The sequence below is a fragment of the Pollicipes pollicipes genome, unplaced genomic scaffold, assembly GCF_011947565.3.
Source record: "Pollicipes pollicipes isolate AB1234 unplaced genomic scaffold, Ppol_2.1 Scaffold_7262;HRSCAF=8765_pilon_pilon_pilon, whole genome shotgun sequence".
Classification (NCBI taxonomy): domain Eukaryota; kingdom Metazoa; phylum Arthropoda; class Thecostraca; order Pollicipedomorpha; family Pollicipedidae; genus Pollicipes; species Pollicipes pollicipes.
The window spans coordinates 5,786,387-5,806,013 of NW_023597055.1; the positions used below are offsets into that span (position 1 = coordinate 5,786,387).

At 53.4% G+C, this 19,627-nt stretch overlaps 1 protein-coding gene and 1 long non-coding RNA gene across 2 annotated transcripts; one reads left to right on the forward strand and one right to left on the reverse strand.

The window, feature by feature from the left end:
- Window positions 1-557: 557 nt before the first annotated feature.
- Window positions 558-13,626, forward strand: Pmi (Transmembrane protein Pmi). The gene is made up of 8 exons (XM_037238366.1): window positions 558-590; window positions 1,775-1,872; window positions 2,742-2,897; window positions 3,716-3,783; window positions 4,523-4,664; window positions 5,098-5,215; window positions 9,920-10,294; window positions 13,621-13,626. The coding sequence occupies exons 2-8, from the start codon at window positions 1,847-1,849 to the stop codon at window positions 13,624-13,626; spliced, it is 891 nt and encodes a 296-aa protein (XP_037094261.1). The 5' UTR covers window positions 558-590; window positions 1,775-1,846.
- A 2,272-nt stretch (window positions 13,627-15,898) lies between these two features.
- On the reverse strand, window positions 15,899-17,819 carry LOC119114344 (uncharacterized). The gene is made up of 3 exons (XR_005096019.1): window positions 17,750-17,819; window positions 17,014-17,121; window positions 15,899-16,394 (listed from the first exon to the last, which is right to left on the reverse strand). It is a non-coding gene; the product is annotated as an uncharacterized LOC119114344 (long non-coding RNA).
- Between the last annotated feature and the right edge of the window lie 1,808 nt (window positions 17,820-19,627).

Below are 19,627 nucleotides of genomic sequence, written 5' to 3' on the forward strand. Positions count from 1 at the left end.
ACTTCTAATCCACGTGCGTTGGCTGCACACGGGGCGAAGCACTTCGCACATGTAGAACCAAGGAGCTGTCTCAAAATGTCTACCGTAGGCTGCTCTTCTGTCAAACTAGTTTTTCATCAGTGCATATGAACGCCACCCTTGATCGGCGCAGGCTGGAACCTGGTGCATATTCGGCGAGTTCGGCGGGGCTGGTAGCTAGTTGACTTCTCAGGCTCGCGTGATTTTGACACGGAGGCAAGTGATTGGAGAGCAGCAGCTCGCGATAGAAAACGTAAGACAGGATTTGAGGCAGTCAGCCGGTACAGACGCTCAGCGTAAATCTGTGCGTTGATGTGTACATAAATCTGAATAGATAAAGAGCAAGTTTCTTTTTTCATTAAATTCAACTTATATGTCGGTTAAAATAGGCTATAAAAGGGAACCACAGAAATAAACCTTTTTGCGATGAAAACATTGGAACTTTTAATACGTCATCAAAATATGATGTCAGGCAGCTAGTGGACTGGCGCGGTTCTGCGCTGGACATGCAACCATTTGTTTCCCTCGGTTCAGGTTGAAAATCTGTTGGGGGATGGCCGATATTGTGTGAGGTGGGGTGTAGCGCTAACAATTTTCATGGTTTTTGTTCATGTTTCGCGGTTGATTTTGGATGTGTTACTCATCATGATGTTAACGGCTGTTGCACTTTCAGTTTAGACTTGTGGGGAGGAAAGATGTGGGTCGACCAGTAAATAGGGTTGAGTGCTGGATTGTGTTGAATCTTGGTAGGAAATGAAAGTTTGCGGATAAAACACGTGCGTTGGTTGTTAGCAGACGCGTCTTCTATTTAGTTTTTTAGTAAATATTTTTGATGATTCATAACTGTCAAGCAATGGCTGCATCTTGAATGAATTCTTCATAGATCTACTTCCTAGCACAATAGTTCTGTTATTATTTGAATATCATTAAAATCATCAAATCAAAATCACTCCTATATTTTCATTGGGCATTGCATCAAGCAAGTCTAGTACAGAGTTTGAAGGAGATTGTGTTTGTCATAAAGGGTTGAGAACTTGCCTCAGTGTGGTCAACCTTTGGGGTAATAACAGGCATTGCCATCAATTGATTTTGTGTGTAAGGAGAATGAAGTGTCTGCCCTATTAGTATGGTATGACTCAGTGCAAAGTTCTGTTGCATGCATCAAGCATTGCATATCCTCTGCCCCCTGTCTTCACCAAAGTCTTTGTAAATGCTACTATTTTGCAGAATTATAGGTGGCAATTTTTCATATTGCATAGTATAGGTAATCCTTGTAAAAGATGGTGTCACAAGACCAATGGGCATCCCATGCATCATATAGATAAAGCAATAGAAGGGAGGAACCTGGAGATTATTTCACCTGTTCACATATTTAACTTCTTCATTTATGACTTGAAGGCATGGGCCTGCAAATAAAGTGTGATACTACCAGCAGTGCAGTCGGCAGTGTGCTTTAACTGTTAATGATCTATACTGGGCTTGTTTGATGCACAGATATCTAATTGCTATAACATGCTGTTTCCTGAAACCCTTTATGATTACCATATTATATATGCTCTGGTTGTTTGTTAAGTACTTATCCTTGTATCTGGAAGCATGACAGCTGATTTTGTGGCCTGCCATGTGATGGAGCATATTTGGTATCTGCACTGGGCTGCATTCTATTGAAGTTTTGTATTACTATCAATTTTTTTTCTTCTTTTAAGTATGCCTTTCTACATGAGTTTGTCTCATCATTGTCTATATATTTTTTCAGATTTTGTGCAGAAAGAAGCAATCTACCTAAACAGCCTGGTGTCTACACTGTGCCCTCACTATTAGCACTGCTATGGCTGAATATGCCTTGAATATTGGGTGAGTAGTCATCATTGATAACTTGAGTTTCACCCCATGCCAATGTGTGCAGTTATCTTGCATCCATGACAGATGTTTAGATAAGCATCTCTTTTGAATCTTTTTTCTTAGCAGCTAGTGCATGCAGACTTATAATGGGTAGGCTTAGTTATGTGCCGGGTATCTGTTCCTTGTTTACTTGACTCTTGAATGCAGCAGAATGAGTTTACCAGTTGCTGTAGGACTTTTTGACCAGTGATGTTCAGGGCAATCTGGTACTTGACTGTATGATGGCAGTCTTGGAAAAATTGACTAGCTCTGAAGCATCCAGGCATCTATTAATCATAATTCACTGACCTTCAAGCATAAGCCTTCACAAGTCAGGGAATAGGAGATCCTGAGCTGGCCCTGTCAAGTTTGCATGAAATCTCACATGGCTTGTCATGGAATGTCAGTCAGTCCCCTTACACACCTATCTAGCATGAACCCTCAGACTTCACGGAAATGCAAACCCCAACCATTGTCAAATTCATTATTTGGAATGAAAAATGACACCCCTTTTGAACTATTTTGGTTTTTGCTGTTGTATTCTTTTATGGAATTGTGGTCTCTCACTCATCAATGCATTTAAGTTTCTGCTGCTTTGTGTTTGCTGGGGGTTTCGTGAGGATGCTTCTGTTTTCACAGCGCCTCTGCTGAGACCATTTTGGCACACTGCCAACAACCACCAAACGCCGGCACTTGTCTCAAACGCACGCGACTCCTCTCACTCCCAGAAGCGAGCTAGACGTTCCCTCCACTCCAGCATCCCGCCTGTCCGCGCCAGTGGCGCTCCCTGCACCACCGTCCTCGGTGTCCCGGGGCAGCTCTGACGGCGGCGCGGCCGGCAGGGACGGGCCGCGTCCCGAGGACGTGGCCATCATCCGCGAGCTGTACCAGGGCAGCCAGGACCTGGAGCGCTTCGAGGTGGAGCTGGAGCGCGCGCTCGACGCCGGCTGTCGCACCATCGTCATCGAGCCCAGCCGGCTGGGCGATGAGACGGCCAGGTACGGCTCCGGCACGGTACAGCTGGACAGGCACTGCACGGGCGGAGAGGTGCAGCTGGACAGGTAGCGTACAAACGGACAGGTACCGCACAGGCACGGACAGATACCTGTCAAGAGGGTACAATGGGACAGGCTTGCACGGACGGGCAGGTACGGTGTCGGCTGGGCGCGTGCGAGTACACGCGGACCGGTACGATCCGACCGAATGTCGGGACGGGCGCGAGCAAACGAGCAAAAAGTCCGGAGGTGGTGTACAGATAGTCGACTGCGGTACGCGGCGGCGGTAACGGGGCGTGCGGTACGGTCGGGCAGACAGCAGACGCGCACGGGCGTCCCGGCCAAGATGGCGTTGTAGGAGGCGACGGCCGGCTGGCGCGGTCTCATGTCACGACGCAGACGCCGGGCGAGCTGTGCAGACGGAGAGTCAGCTGCGAACGGTCAGGTTCGGTGCAGGCGGACAGGACAAGATCAGTTAGCCCTGTGGGTGGAGGGCTTATTTGCGCGGCGCCTTTGCTGCGGCGGCGGCCATGTTTGGGGTGGGATCGTGGCAGGCTCGCGGTTTCAGCTCCAGTGGAGCCGGCAGGTGGTTCAGTCTGCTGACTTTGTTTCAGGTCGATCAGGCTCGCGGTTTCAGCCCCAGTGAAGCCGGCAGGTGGTTAAGTCTGCTGGCTTTGTTTCAGGTCGATCAGGCTCGTGGTTTCAGCCCCAGTGAAGCCGGCAGGTGGTTCAGTCTGCTGGCTTTGTTTCAGGCGGATCAGGCTCGTGGTTTCAGCCCCAGTGAAGCCGGCAGGTGGTTCAGTGTGCTGGCTTTGTTTCAGATGGATCAGCGTCGGCAACTGCCTACACAAGACGGCCGTCCTCTCCGGCCTAGGCGCGGTTCTTTCCGGTGAGTTGTCAGCGCTGCTCACCGTCCCCGTCAGGTATCAGGACGGGAGGGAGAACACTGCTCTGCCCACCGTCCTCAGTAGACACGGGGACGGGACGGGGAACACTCCTCGGCTCACTATCCCTGGTAGGCATGGGGACGAGGCGGGGAGCACTGCTAACCTCACCGTCCTCAGCAGACGTGGGGACGGGACGCGGGGGCACCGCGCGCCGGGGAGTGTTCTGTCGGCCGTCGGTGTCCACGTGCCCCCGCTGCTGATGTGTGATGTGGTCACTGAAGACCAGGTCGGTCTGGGATCTCGAAGTATGCTGTGCCGTTGTCATGTAATACCTGATGTATGCGATGATTGGGTCGGCACCGATCGGTCCACCAGTTGGTCCAATCGTCACAGCAAGCTTCGCCGGCGCAGACTAGATTTTCGCGGCTCTTTTGGCTGCCAGAGCCGTCTTTTGGATTTCAGGTCTTGCGACAACGCTATTGTTTGCGGCATGTACATGTGTATTGACACGCGGATTGATTGGTGCTTCTTGTGTTTTGGGCTCAAGGACGCGTCAGGCATCCGCGGTCGTTTTGCGCCGGAGATTGATTGGGGCAGTGGTGCAGTGCAGATTGGTACTGCATGCAGTACCATTGTAAACGTGTAGGTACCCCGGGCTTGTTAATGTAGGCGACGGATGGCCACGTGCGTTTCCACGGGCTGCGCGTCGCCGCGTGACGGCCGGACCTCTGGACGCGGCAGGCGTGATCTGGACTGAGCGGCCGGCGGTGGGCGTGCCGTGCGCCGGCCTCTCGCTGGTGTGCACCGCCCTCTACACCATCAGCTGGCAGTTCGACCCCTGCTGCAAGTACCAGGTGGAGCGCGACGCCGCCCGGCTGCTCAAGTGAGGCGGCGCCGGCGAGTGGCGCGAGGGGAGCACGGGGAACGAGGTCGCCCGAGGGGGAGGGTGGAGCGGCTCAGCGGAGCACTGCGCTGCGCAAATGAGCAGGGGGAGAGGGGGAGAGGCTTCTTTTCCAATGGATGTTGTGATATCATTGATCATGTGGACAGCTGTTCTCTGGCTCGCGGATCGTAGCTCTAATGGTTCTTGCGTGCATTTTGGAGCGTAGCGTTTTAAGTGTCAGTTTTGAAGTTGATTGTGTTATCGCCCCTCTCCAATGGAGAGGCGCCATCGCGCAGAAACAGGCGTCACTTCTCACAGTCACCTGAGAAGCCTGAGCAGCCTGATCACCCTACGCACATGACACCTCTGTAACACCCCTGACACCCCCTGCACCGCCGGGCGCGCCACGCCGACGGCGCCGCGTTTACCGCAGGCTGCCGCTGCACTCGCTCAGCTCCGGCTCGCCGGTGGTGCTGGTGCGCCGCGACGACGGCCGCCGCAAGCTGCTGCACTGCGCCGTGACGGCGCTGGCCGTCGCCTGCTGCGCCTGGCGGCTGCGCTCCAGCTGATGGCCGGCAGCCGCCCGAGCCGAGCTGACGCGCCGGCGCCGGACGGCCGGCGCCGCGCCGCGCGCCGGGGACGCCGCGTGACCTCGGCGCCGGCGCCGGCCGGTGGCCGCCGGGCTGGGGCGGCGCGGCGCGAGGGATGGGCGTGGAGCCGCCGTTGCGGTAGGCGCTGTGGGCTGTGGAGTGTTAACGGTGAGGATTTTGGGGAGGGGTGGGGCTCGGTCGTCGGGTGCCGACGGACGTAGGGCGACCTCCATAGCCGCGGAATCTAGCTCTTCGTCCGCGACGTCGTGGAAAATCGGAACCGTTTCTCCGCGCGAGATCGCGGTTCGGGCGCCGCCGCCGCCGCCGCGTTCGAACCGTCATTGGTCGGCGTTCGTCCCCGAAGCCGGTGCGGCGGCCAGGCGCAGGTCCACGGCGGCCACTCACCGGCGTGCCGCACGGGGCCGCCTCTGGCGAGAGTATTGCGCAGGGGACGGCGGCAAGCGCTGGGCATTGTTTATGACCGAAGGCGTGGTGGTCGGAGGCGAGGTGCCTGCCGGCGCGCGCGGACTGCAGGAGGGCGAGGAAAAGGGCGCTCGCGGTCGTCAGATGAGACCCCGTGACCCACCGGGACCGGGCTCCCGCGCGAGTCACTGGGACCGGGCTCCCGCGCGACTCGCTCAGTGCGACCGGGGTCCCACGCGACTCACAGCGACCGGGGCGTGGTGGTGAGGAGTGGCGGCGTCGCGTGGCCGGCCGGCGCGGTAGTGCGCGTGGTCCAATGTCAAAACGATGACGGCGACGGCTGTGTGCCGCGCGGGACCGTGTTGATGCGCGGTCCGCGAGGGCCGGGGCGGCACCGCCGGCGCTGCCACCGACACTGTCGCCAGATGGCCCTGTGCTAGCATCTTTTGGGCTATTGTCAGAGCTGTTCTTTTTGTAAGGCCGGAGTTACAAGCGGAACCCGCACGCTGATCGGACGCGCGTCTCGTAATTCACGGTGGGAGGTTCGGAAGCTAGCCGCGGACTGTGACGGCGCTGGCGCGGAATGCCGCGTAAAACGTCGTGCGTTGCGCTCAGCGCCGAAAATGAGGACCCAAACCTCTTGTCTTCAGGTTCTGATAGTGGTCAGCCATTTGGTCGGCTAGCGTTGTCTTAAAGGCTCCAGTCGTCCCCTGGTTTGGCATCGCATTCCATCGCGCTGGCACGGGCAAAACTCATGTCGAATGCGATCCGCGATCGGCGCAAGTGAGATCAGTCAAATTTGGGGTCACGTGATGTCATCCCTGGAATGCCAGCCCGTGATCTGGCCGCGTCGCGTGATGTTTATGATGCGCTTGGATTCGCCTTCCGGAAGACAAACACGCGCTACGCATTCATCTTTCGGGAGGCTGTGTTCTGACTGGCGTCTCGGTATCTCCGTGACGGAGATACCGAGACGCCAGTCAGAACAGCCGCCGTGTTCCACCGAGCGCGAAGACGTAGCGTTCAACCGAAAGTTCCAGGCCCGTGCCGTGATCTTGACCCCGAGTCGCTGCTGGCCGGGTCAGGCCGCGCCCGTGCCCGCCTTTGTTACCGACTTTGTTACGTTCGGGCGGGCGCCGGCTGCGATGCGCCGGGGTCTTCGCACGCCGTGCTTCGCGTGCTCATCCTGTTCGGCGCAAATGAAGGCGGCGTTTTGTTCGCCGTGAGGAAGTGCGATGTGAAGTCAATACACGTTCTCAAGTGATGATGCATTTGGCTCTTTTGATGCGCGATTGGCAGTCGGTAATGTTTCTACTAGGGGCGCCGACAGCATTCCAGCTTTTTGGAAGTTCAAAATTTTCTGAAGTCCAATTTGAATGTTAAACGGACGCGGGGAATATCTGTGGATTAATTTTGACAGCGTATGTGGTCGAGTGGTGTAGCCAAGTTGTTTATGTCTAAACACATTTAATGCTGCTCATTTTCAACATAATTTGATACTAGAACGTACACAAGTATAGGGCACGCTAGCAGGTAGCAATGAGACGAGCTAGAAAGTGTATATAAACGGAATGGAAGGAAGGGCATGGATGCAACCTCCGGGAGAGCCTGCAGTGCCCATTTCTAACCCAGTTGCGGGTTGTTGCCACTCACCATCCGGCCAAGTTGCCAAACGAAGATTTTGAACTTGGAAATTTTCGGACAGCCGGATTTTTTGGGCACTATGACGGACAGCTGGCCCATCATTGGAACACCATTAGACTGGACTTTTAACAAGAACTTCCAAAAGACGGCACCTCCGGTTTCTGCCAATGCCATTTTTAATGCCTAAATTTACGCACCACGAGCTGGTCTTCAAGTCACATTCGATAACACGTCATCAATGGGTCACTTCAAACGAATAAGCGCCGGCGGCCATGCTGCAGGCTATTACACATCCTGGCACGGCTGTGCTGCCGGCGCCTGTCTCTTTCAAATCATCGCCCCCGCGACGCGTTATTGAAAGGTGGTGACCACCCGGTGCGTCGTGCACAAAAATCGACAGCGCTTCAAAAATTCTTATCACGTGCTCAGAGTGAGGCAGTGTCCGTTTGATAGCATTAAAACCCGGCCATTACGCGACACTCAAACGTCGGGCCCGACCGCGGGTGCAGCCAAACCCTTTTCATTTCCTCACCACTCAAGAGCATTTACAATTTCCTCTTGGAACAGAAGAAAAAAAATACCAACACAAGAAGAACTTTGTATCAATTCAGTTCTAGCGCATTACTGGCGTAATTTATTGGTAACACTGACATGCACCAGTAGATCCAAGGACTTGTCAATGATCCTTCTGTGGTATTCTTAACATGAATAGAGCCGATGAACGCAGCAGGAGAGTACTTCTGTCGGTGATCGCCAGAAATGGTTGAAGCTGCCCGCACGCAAGCACGCAGCTCTCCGCAAGGGACAATGGTGCGCAATATCGTGCGCCTTCAATAGTGCGCCAGATTCGAGTCATTCTCGAATCTTCCCAGTAATATCACCAGTATTGATAGTTTCGCAAAGCCTTTGAAATGCTCTTGAGTTCGGAGGAAATTGAAAACTTTCCGCGCCCGCCCGACCGCCCATCGGGCCCGATGTGCTTTTTTGTGTTTGGTACGAAAACCCTTTTCGGCAAATTATTCGGAGGCGGGTGGCCCATTCGGGTGTGGCGAGAAAGCTACGGCCACGTTTCAAGAACATTTTTCGACAAGCTCTGTGACTGGAGTCCTGCACGTTTGATGCCACTGGTTCTGGGCCATTGCAAAAAAGTAACATTTGGCTCTCGTGCCGGTGCCTACGTTGTTTGATACGACGCCTTAACGGTGTGCTGTTGAAGCTCCGGCGACCGCCCGGGACGGGCATCGGCCGGGCAGGTGACATTCAACCGCAGGTGTGATCTGTCGTATTTCTCTCGGATCTGTCAGCTTGGGGTCAGACTGGCCCTGGTGACAACAGATTTTCCGAGGGGTTTTAGAGGCAAACGCGATTTGCTCCTTGGTTCTAATGCTCATAGATGTTGTGGATCTGGGATGTAGCTGAAGCACTCTAGCGACCCCCCATCAACACTTAATATTGCGGTTTTCCGGGGTGTCGGGGGGGGGGGGGGAGGGATGGGGAGGACAATGCGGGCAGCTTCCCATGTGTCCTCTCCTTCGTTTCGCTCCCTGGCTAAACAGCATTATTGCTGTTCGATGTAACACATTAATTGAGAAAGCTTCTCCACATGAAAACGCTGCCTTACGTTACAGAAGGGGCTGCCAGATGTTATTTCGCGACCATGCAAACCGATCGTTACTGAAAAAACAAAGCTAGAAAGAGGTCAGATATGACATCGAATAAGTTGTTCACACGGTGTCGTCAGGAAGGAGAGTCATTAAGCGGTGACTTCATCGCCGTCTACCTGCTGTTAACAGAGAGCCAAACGGAGAAAAGTGGCCAAGGACCGGCTCATCCATCTTCTGCAATGACGAGTGTTGACGCCGGCTCGCGGACGAAGACGCCTGCGAACTGCGACGGGCATTAACAGTTGCTTGGACATGTGCGCTATTGACGATGGTTGAATGTGCATATGGTACTGCGGCGCTACCCCAGCGCAACTCCAGTAAAGGCAAACTGTCACTTGCGCCAGCATAATGGCGTCCAGGGCATGTAACGGGTAGACCCTGTCGCTGGTCAAGGTGGCCAACAAAGCACCAACTTCACGAAACTTTTCAGCGCGTGGAAGTCATGACAGGGGCATGGGTCAACCGCTCCCAGCCCCGTCGATGTCAAACTGTGAGCGTTCTTGTCAAATAGCCGACCAGACGACTGGACCGTCGACAACTTGAACAGCCATGGGTCACCAGGCTTCGGGTTATTTGTTATCAGTAGTCGTCTTCAACAAGTGCGCAGTCCATCGATGCTGCCCAGCATGACGCAGCGTGGGGAAGGGGGAGGGCTCAGGAAGTAGGAGCGGGGGCACGGGACGTCCCAGGTAGGTTCCTTGTCTTCAGTGTCGCAAGAGCCGCCAGCATGGACGCCGCTCCGGCCGGGGGTCCGCGACGAGGCTCTGGTCGCATCCTGCTGCACTGGACGGCGCGCACGGCGCTGCTGCTGCTGCTGCTGACGCTGGTGTGGCAGCAGGTGCAGGAGTTCCGCTCCGAGCCGGTCAGCTCGACGGTGGTGCGGCGGGTGGCGCCGTTCCCGCGGCTCACGCTCTGCCCCGGCTCTCGTCTTCAGGAGGGCCTGGCCATCGACCTGTACCGCCAGCTGGCCAACGGCTCGCTCTCGGTCACCGAGTTCTACAACCGGACCACGCTGGAGATACTGCCCGGCGGGCTGGATCAGCCGCATATAGCCAACGGCCACGGCGGCATCAGCGACGTACTCCTGCCGAGGCCGTTGGGCGTCTGGCGACGGCGCTTCTACCTGCATCTAGGAGAGCAGCCGTGGCGGCCAATGCGCTGTCTGACTTTCGAGCCGAACGCGACGCTGCACCGGAGCGGCCACAGCCCACTCTCGGTCCACCTGACACTGCCTGTGCCCGCCCTCTTCACCGGCAATCGCGGCAAGGTGGCCTACCGTCTGTACGTGCACGGGCCGGAGGAGCCGAGCGTGGGCGACCTGCCGGCGCCGCGGATCGACGAGCCGGTGCCGGTGACCCCGGCCCGGGAGCTGCGGTCCGGCCACGAGACCGGCCTTCGCGTGACAGCAAGACTGCGCCGACTGGTCAGCGTGCGCCGGCAGCCCTGCCGCGACGAGCCCGGCTACTCGCCAGCCCGCTGTCTGAAGGAGTGCCTGTGGCGGCGGCTGGCGGCGCACATCGACTGTCGGCTGCCGCACATGGTGTCGGCCCGCGTGTTCCTGCCCGAGCTGCGCGGACCGCTCGACCACCTGCCCGCCTGTACTCGGCTCGTGCAGCCGGAGTCGCGCCGGGGAAGACTGATCCTTCTCTACCAGCTCCGGGAGTCGCTCTGTGTGATTTCCAGCTACGAGTGGAGCCGGCCTCGATTCAAGTACGCATCCAACACGTCAACGAGCGACGCCTGGACGGAGGCCCCCGCCGCCGCCGGGCAGCGCTCCGTCTTCCCACGAGCGAAGCGTGCTCCACTACCGCCTCCAGTACCTGCCGCACCTCCGTTGCTGGACATGCCGGAGGGGGCGGAGCAGTACGTCCCCAGCAGTCTGCTTCAGCACACAAGGGACTGCGAGTGCCCGGCCGCCTGCCGCCAGGTCGCCTATGACGTGCGTTCCGGGCTCCTGGGAGGGATGGTTGACCACAGCAAACCCACCCTGTTTTACAATGCTGCACATGACGCTAAATCTCGCTGCTGATGAGGTTCGGGAAGCAGTCACCTTTACACTGAGTGCATTGCTTGCTAACATCGGCGGGCTTCTCGGCGTGGTCACCGGATTCTCTCTCTTCACCCTGGTGGATTTTCTGGAAGCATTGACGTGCGGTATTGGTCACAGATGGCAGGCTCGTCGCACACCGAAAGCAGAATGTCCAACCCCAGAGTCTGACTCGGCGGCAAGGATGAGGGCATGGTCAAAGCCGAGGGATGTCACAATTCTGCAGATCGGCGAAGATGGTCGACAATCGTTCTATGTGGATTAACCGTTCCGACAGTGACGGCAACTGATCCACACTGCGACTCTCCTGATCCAAGTCACGACTCTTCTGATCCATGTTGCGACTTTTCTGATCCACTTCACGGCTCTTCTGATCCACGAGTCTTCACGAGTCTTCTGAGTCACGAGTCTTCTGATCCGTGCCGTGATTCTTCTGTTCCACATCACGACTCTTCTGATCCTCATCACGACTCTCCCGGTCCACACCGCGACTTTCCTAATCCAGTCGCGGCGTGGGTCGGGTAATTCGCAGGATAATGGAGATACACTCACCCCTCCCCCCCCCTCTACAGCGGGGGTGAGTGTATCGGTGAGTGCATGAGTGGAGGGTGGTTGAACTCATTGTATATCATGTCAACAACATAGCTTAATTCCATTTCAGGGAATTTAAACTAAATCGCAGCGGTTCACGGGGTGACAACCCAAGCCATGCCAAACATTCAAAGGCAGGTGTGCTTGACATCAGCCGACCCCGTCGCCCCGACCTCTCGAGGGTCGTAATATTCTCACAGAACCTTGTTCGTCGTATTACCCACCCACCATGGAAGTTTCGCTACTTTTCTTCACCGTTTTCAAGATGATAGGAGAAAGGTGGGGACTGCCCCCCCCCCCACATTGCGCGTAATTTTCCGAGGGCCCCCGGGGCGAATGTTAAAGGAAGTTACCTTTAACACTCCCACCTTTACCCACCTTTAGAGCATATCTGAAGGGCACATACTCTAGTGAAACCTCAGGACCAGTCGCGTCCGATAGCATCTCTGCGTAGCGCCACTTCAGCATCTTCAAGACGCAAGGATGTCAATTTAATTATTTTTTAGTCCGAATTAGGCTGTCAGCGCTTTCTAACAGCACTACGCTCTTCCCATGACAACGTCCCTGACTTCGCCATGGCAACCACCATGCACCTCCGCTGGTGTGAATGGTACGCACGGTTTCTTGTATGTACATATATATATATATATATATATATATATATATATATATATATATGCGTCTTTTTTGAAGCCAATCGGGCTTGCGGCTCTCGGGGCTAATATCAGGGTTGCGGTTTAGAAAGCCGCAGAGCCATTCTTCTTCTCGGCGGATTCCTCTCGAAACGGATGCGGGAGTTTCATACGTGCAGCCATCTGAAATGTCAGCCTCCGTACGTCCATGGTAGTCAAGCCAAAAGGGCGAATTTCCATCTCTAGAATGTGCTCTTTGAGAGCCATTTCCACATTGGAGGGGAACACTGTGTCGTACCTTCCAAGATACCGCTCTCCTGGACGTCTCACGTTACCGTCGCGATGACGTCGGAATGTTCTAAGCGGCACACCATATTTGCGTGACAACTCCCGCACACGCAGTCCTTTTCTGAGATCATCCAGAGATTTTCTAATGGCGATTTCGCCATTTTTCACGTGCTGTGATTTTCTCTTGTATGCCCGCACCACACCTGAAACAAAGTCATTTTTATTGCACGCTGCCCAGTTACAATGTAAGCAACAATGTGGCTCTTACTTTAACCACATTTCTAAGTTTAAAAGGTGAATCAACTGCCAATGTCATGATTTCGTGCAATCATATTTCCTCAACACTCTGTCCCTTAAAAGTTTTAAAATAGTTACCCAGATTAAGCTGTGGTCAACTAGACGTTCAAAGCCGATTTAACGGGAAATTGGCAAAAAAGGCATAAATGGGGCAGAACGTCCCATGGGGCTTTTACTTCACGACCTAGTGTGACCTTTTACCCCGACCGGTCATTCGCATAGAAAGTGGCGCCAAGAACGAGGACCAACGCGAATTCAACCCAATGGGTTCAAATTATGATCTCTAGATATGCATGAATGAACTGTAGTGCGGTATAAACCATCGCCTTAACTTAGCACTGAAACACCCAAAAAGAAAAAATCACTCGCAAACACGTTTTTACTTTTATCTCTCCAACACAATCCACCAGGTTCGTCGCCATCTGCCAGCTTGCTGACCACATTTTGTTTGTTTAACGGAGCGGAAAGTGTTATCCCGGGACTTCTTTAGTTCCCAGATATCTTGATGGGGCGTTTTGTCCCGGCGGGCGCCTTACCCCACCTTACCCCACCTTACCCCACCTTACCGTACTTGTTCATAAACCGTCTAAGATCAAGGCCAAATGGATGACCTTGGTGGGAAATAAGCGGTAGATCGATTTTCGCATTGCTCACGACAGTTCAGTCCTGCCAACAACGCAACCTGATGCCCTTCAACCCCGCCGCAATCCATGCATCGTCAGTTTGCGTGTGAAACTGATAAACGGCTTCTGCCGCCCCGTCACCGCGCCGTTACGGCAGACCTGAACCCCGCCGCCCGCCGCCGCCGCGGGCCGCGTCACCGCGCCGCTACGGCAGACCTGAATCCCGCCGCCCGCTACCGTCGCCGGCCGCGTCATCTGAATGCGGGCAACATGTGCTGTGATGCGTCTAAAGTCACAACCCAATTATTGTTTCAGATAATTAGCTGAAACATGGTGCAGCATCCTTCATATTCTTATCTAAGACACGTTTTTCATCTTGGCAAAATTTTCGGTGTGAGGCAAAAAGGTGTTGAGTGTACTGTTTGTCCATATTGTCGTTATTTGTAATGTCAATACTTCAATGTGCAATATTGAAACGACACAACTGCAAGGCATATGAATAATGGATTAATTGAGTCCTATTTCCCGTCCACAGATGTAAAATATGTTGCTTTCGTTCGGACTGTGTGTCGATTTGTTTTTTTGGCTACGCGCTTTGTGATAGAATAGGTCAACATGACGTCACTCTTACGGCATTTGCGCTTAATACATTATGGTCGCACAATTGGTATTTTGGCACAAGGGTGTAAAACTTGCTAGTTGCAGCTATTCAACTAATTTGCAGCAATATCTAAAGGCCCTTTTAAATTATTGCGTATATTGGACGGGGGCAGAGTTGACCCCGGTCAGTGTCGTATTTAAGTCCTCCAATACGCACGGAATTAGGCGCGTTTTCGATGTTACGAACACTGGATGTTGCTATCTTGAAAGATATGAACAATGGACGCTGCGATCTTGGACGCTTTAAAGGTTTCCCATGTTCATGGCTCCGAGGTTTCTCACATTTCACATTTTCTGAATGCTAACCACATCGATACAGCACGTCTGTGCCGCCGCGGCATGAATTCATTGACCAAGATTTTCCCATGGATTACCTGCCGTTTGCTTAGCATACAAAGAGAGCCGATAGCTGTAGCTTGAGAGTGGTGCAGCGTACAGTGGTAGTAATCTGGCTTGGCATTGCCCGGTAGGGACACACATGCATATGTGTGAAGCTGTTCATATGCATACCCACTCGTCCCTTCTCACCCCGCCCAGTGAATAACGAACCACTCGCGACGCGACTTAACATGCACCTGGGATCAATAATGCCCTCGCAACCACCATGGCTATGCTTTTGGTGCTGGTATGGGTCATGGCAAGCATGATATGGCAGAAGGTCACTTTGATACCTTTTTAAATTAATTTCTTCAGATAATTTTTTTCTAAAATCACTTTTGACGGCCTTCAAGGTGGACATGCGGCCCGCAGTTATATGAGTGACGCAGGCAAGCTGAGGAATTATTGGAGTAGACAACCTATAAAAATAAAGGGCATGTTATTACAAAAGACGGGCAAAAATGGAATGTGGGCAAGACCTGTTAGCAAAGTCAGTTAAGGTCGGTGACCCACGATACTATCCAACTTCCACTTCGAGAAGCGAGGGATGCATCTCGGTCGCTTTCATAACTCTTTGAATGAGGCGTCACCAGAAGCAACTAACGGATAATAACTTAGAGCCTCGTGTGCACAAGTTTGCGCTTGCGTGGGTGCGCGGGTGTCTGTGTATGTGTATATTCTTCTTTGTTTGATAGCGATCATTTCCACGCTGTCCGTGTTTAGCCGGAAAAGATCATCGATGCTGTTTGTGCGATCACAATGGTAATATCGCGGGGACGAGCCCAGGTTTTCTTCTTTACGCGAGATCATCGAAGATGAAGTGGGTATTCCAGCTGCAGATTGTTAAGATTGCTACCAGTCAACTGAATGATTTGAGGCAAAAAGAGAGAGGAGCGTGGGCTCAGCAAGCGGAGACGCTCAGGCGAAACTTAAGATTGTGCTACGTCCATTTTTAGCCACAACAACCAAGTCCGCCTCAAATGACGCATGGGCTGCAAAAATGCCCTGCTCGCAGGCGCGAACATCCACAGCGACCTTCGTTGGTGTCAAAGCCATGGGACGCCGGAAGTGCAATAACCACACTCAAGGGTGACCCTGGGGTGATCACCCAAAGGTCATACGTGCGCGAATGGGCTCTCACCGTGAAATCACACGGGTGTTGGCCGTGAAGTGCGCGCTGCCCACCCGGTGATGCGCGAAGGTTTTTGACCTGAGTTGCTTCTCGAGGTGGGTGGTTGGAGGGTGCAGCGATTTTGGGAAGAGGAGACCTGTTCTATCGTGTGTTTTGCGGAAATGATGTCTGTTTTCAGATGCAGACGAAATGCACCATTGTTCTACAGACCAACAGCGTTCCCGTGACATTCGACATAATCTAAGTTAAACAGTCTCTTCCACGATATCAGATATCCGCGGTGTATTTAGACAAAGTTGCTACCTACGCGTGAATGTCGTTGTACACTGTTGCTGCTCGTTCGGTTCTATTGTATTTGACAACACGCATTTTGATTCGTATTGCCTGTTTTGAATCTGCACTGTTAACAGCGCGCAGGCCACGACCACGTGCCGACACAGGGAGGTGTACCTCTGGTCGCCAGATGCGTGTCAACTTTTCTCAAGCCTTTCAGGAGATTATTTTTCTGGAAATCACTCGCCTGCATGGAGTGTGAAAACATGCGGCGAGGAAACGCCCCGCACCATTCAGCATGTAACGAAAAGGCAGAACATTTGACTTGGCTAAGCTCTCCGAACGGTGGACGAATTCCGCTTTCGGCACCAACATCGCATGACTTGTCCATCATCTTCAACATCTCGACTTATCCCACGCTGGCGACGGCCAGAGCTGCGATCAGCAGACCAGCAATGGATCATTCCTTTTTGCCTTACGGCATAAGGCTGGAATACGAGGAGCGGCATGTCAGTTAACGCCCTCGGTGCGGTGGAGGAGGCACAGAGAATAAGGGGGACATGATCTGTGACAACCGTTTGACACGATCTGCTCAATGCTAAACACATAGAGCATCAGTGAGCATTTTAAGTCAGAACGTTCTACAAGCGCAAGGTTCTCGTTATTTACCACGACGCACTGAAGCGGCGGGCGTCTAAGGATGCTAAAGCTACCAAAGCGATAAGACACTAGTGAAGCAGCTTTCTTGAGGAATCTCGAAACCATCAGCAGGTCCACAAAAAGCGCATTAAGGATATGATGAGTTCTTGCGAACGCTGTGGGATAGGAGTGAGGACTAGCCTCGGGACACTGCAAATTCGAAGCCCACCTTTACGAAGATTCTGAGCACGTGACAGGTCAAAATGTGACGAGAAGCGATAAAGCGACCAAAGTAGACGCCCAATGCAGCGGTGACATCTTAACGTATATCTATACAAACGTAAATCTATATAACGTACCTATCTAAACTTTAATATCTGAACGTACTGAATAAACATAGCGGTGATATCAACGGCAGTGGGCATCATGGATGGGCGACAACACCATCTCCGCTTCCAATAGTACTACACAGGGGCACGCAGCATCGCCCAGGCATCGGGATTCCGCACCTACGGCAGACTTGGCCGCTGGGACACCAGGAGCCTCCAAGGCCACAGTAGCCCTGATTAGGGGCGCCTGGAAAGAAGGACGCGTTATGCGATGCCCTTATCTGATCATCGGATGCTGCGTATCGCGACTGCCGCGCGCGGTACTGGTGCTGCGGCTGGTGATGGCTACGCTGGGCTTGCCCAACAACCAGTGGTGCCATTGGTGTACTTATGGTGTACTGGTGTGCTTCTAGTGACCTGCTGCGCGTAGTATACCGCTAGTTGCTGGGCTCCTCGAGCTGCACTCATTGGTCCCTAGTTTCCAAGCGTCAACGCATTCTGCGTATTTGGCAGAGTGGTTGGTTGGTGAATCCTGGCCTCACTAACACGCCAACTGGTTCTTCGCCACATCCCCAGGGTACTTGTAGTATCGTCCGCTCTCACAGCCCGACCAAGCACTAAGTCAGGTGTTTCCGTGAGTATTTGCTCAATACCTCGGTAATAACACAATAGCAATAATATAACGTCCGAGGCGTCCGAACACGTCGCGCCTCCGCCACGCGCCACCACTCAAGGCCCACTCTCTCCCGCAACTGCCACCTGCCTGGCGCGTAGGCGCCCTAAACAACTGCCATACACCACAGTACTCCTACTTGTTCTCAGCTCCTTTGCTGCTCAATTAGCTTAGCCGTCATCGACACTCAGTTCCCACCCACCTTCGACAGCGAAGACCGCCAGACAGAGCAGCAGCATCAGAGGTAGCAGGCGCATGGCTGACGACTGAAGGGAACCTCATGCCTCAATCTGGACCCGTCCAACTGAAATTGTGAAAGTTGGGCAGGAAAGGCCATTGGGGCACGTCAGTAACACGTGCCAACACGACGGCCGTCATCTGTAGACAGTTCAAAGCATTCTGACCTTTACAACAGGGGTGAAGGCTCCTGGGGAGGGGGGGGGGGCTGCAACTTCAAGCTTTGAGAAGGCAGGGACCAAATCAGGGGATTACCCTGCTTGTCGCCGTATTCTGGGCGCGGGTTTGTCACTTTCATGATCCCCCTCCCTCCAACTCACCTGCGATACTACAGCCTTGCTTTGCGGCAAAAGCCTGACCTCTGCGGAACCGTCACGGCGTTTTGGATGTCAGGATACGCGCCGAGCGACCCAGCAGCGTGTCACATGCCTCCTCGCGGCTTCATCGAAGGCGGAGGAGAGGCTGGATAACTCTTGAGGCGTAGACCTCATCCTCAGTTCCTCAGTCCTCCAGATGACTGCGTCGCGGAGGTTGTCGTCAGCGCCTAGCGGCGGCCATCGTGATGGCGTCTCTCATGCTGCCTCAGTTGACGACCCGCCTCCGCCCGTCGCCGTCCGACCCGCGGGTGGTGTTGGGCCACGGGGTTTGATATTAGCGTGGAAAATGGCGGAAACGCTCACTGTTGGTGGAACGCTTATCGGTCATATATATATATATATATATATATATATATATACATATATATATATATGTGTGTGTGTGTGTGTGTACATTATTAAAGTAATGGAAAGATTTGCTCACAAGCACAAGCATAGGCGTAGGAACGTTTCAAAAAGTGGGGGGGGAGGGGGCCAGAGTGAACTTCAAGAGCTTTTTCTGGGACGCAAGCCCGATGACCGGAGGGGGATGGGGTGGGGGTAGAGATGGGGGTTATTATCCGCTATTTATTCACGTGACACATCTTGGGAATAGTTAAATGTCATTGTTGCCTTGCTAAATATGCATCTGCAGCTGTTTCTCACTGGTGCGAAACGATGCCCATTCGACTCAGATATGTCATTCGATGAATAAGGCATCCAGCTTCCCATGATTATCTTTTATTTCAAGATTGTTTTCCGTGGGAACGTAAAATTCCACGAGCAGGTAGGCACTTTGGGTCATCGAGGAGGCATCTACCTCCGCAGAGCAGATGCCAAGGACACGACCTCGACATAGGCTGGTCAGAATTTTTGGATGCGAATCGGTGACCCACGGATGCGTCTTGGATTTCCATGCGCCTAGATTTCGTGGGCTTCGTTTCTAGAATAAGAATTGGCGCAGAATTCTAGGTGGAAGCAAATTCGGAAGCTTCAAATACCCAAATAACCACTTCACTTACTGCCAAACACAATGTGACAAAAAACATAAAACCCGCCCTTTCTGTAAAAAACCAAGCCACAGAATGAAGGCTTTTCTGCCTTATATCATTACCTGAGTCCTACTCCCGTCCGCTGTCGGCAGCCACTGCCCTGGCCCGGCTGCCCCCCCCCCCCCCCCCCAGGGCTGACTGGGAAGTGATCGTATAGCTGCTTTGCCGCAAGTTTATGGATCAGCATTACCACTTATGGTCGTGCAAAACATATATTGTGGACACCTGCAGCAGTGCCTTTTTACCGAATTATCTTGCCATTCACCACATCACCACAGTAAAAAGCTTTCGGGAAGCCTGCCTGCTTTAGCCCTGAACGGTCCAACGGATATTCCATTGTCCCTCATTCAACGTAGCCAGCTCGATCTACTTTTGAATGTAGACAGGGGATGTAGCCTTGCCAAAGGTGAGAGGCACAAGGTTGACAAAAGCCTC

Excerpts from the sequence above, each read along its gene's own strand:
- Pmi (XM_037238366.1), top strand. The coding sequence starts at position 1,847 with ATGGCTGAATATGCCTTGAATATTGG. Across the intron at positions 2,898-3,715 it reads CTGGGCGATGAGACGGCCAG|ATGGATCAGCGTCGGCAACT; the intron begins GTACGGCTCCGG and ends GCTTTGTTTCAG. Across the intron at positions 4,665-5,097 it reads GACGCCGCCCGGCTGCTCAA|GCTGCCGCTGCACTCGCTCA; the intron begins GTGAGGCGGCGC and ends CGTTTACCGCAG.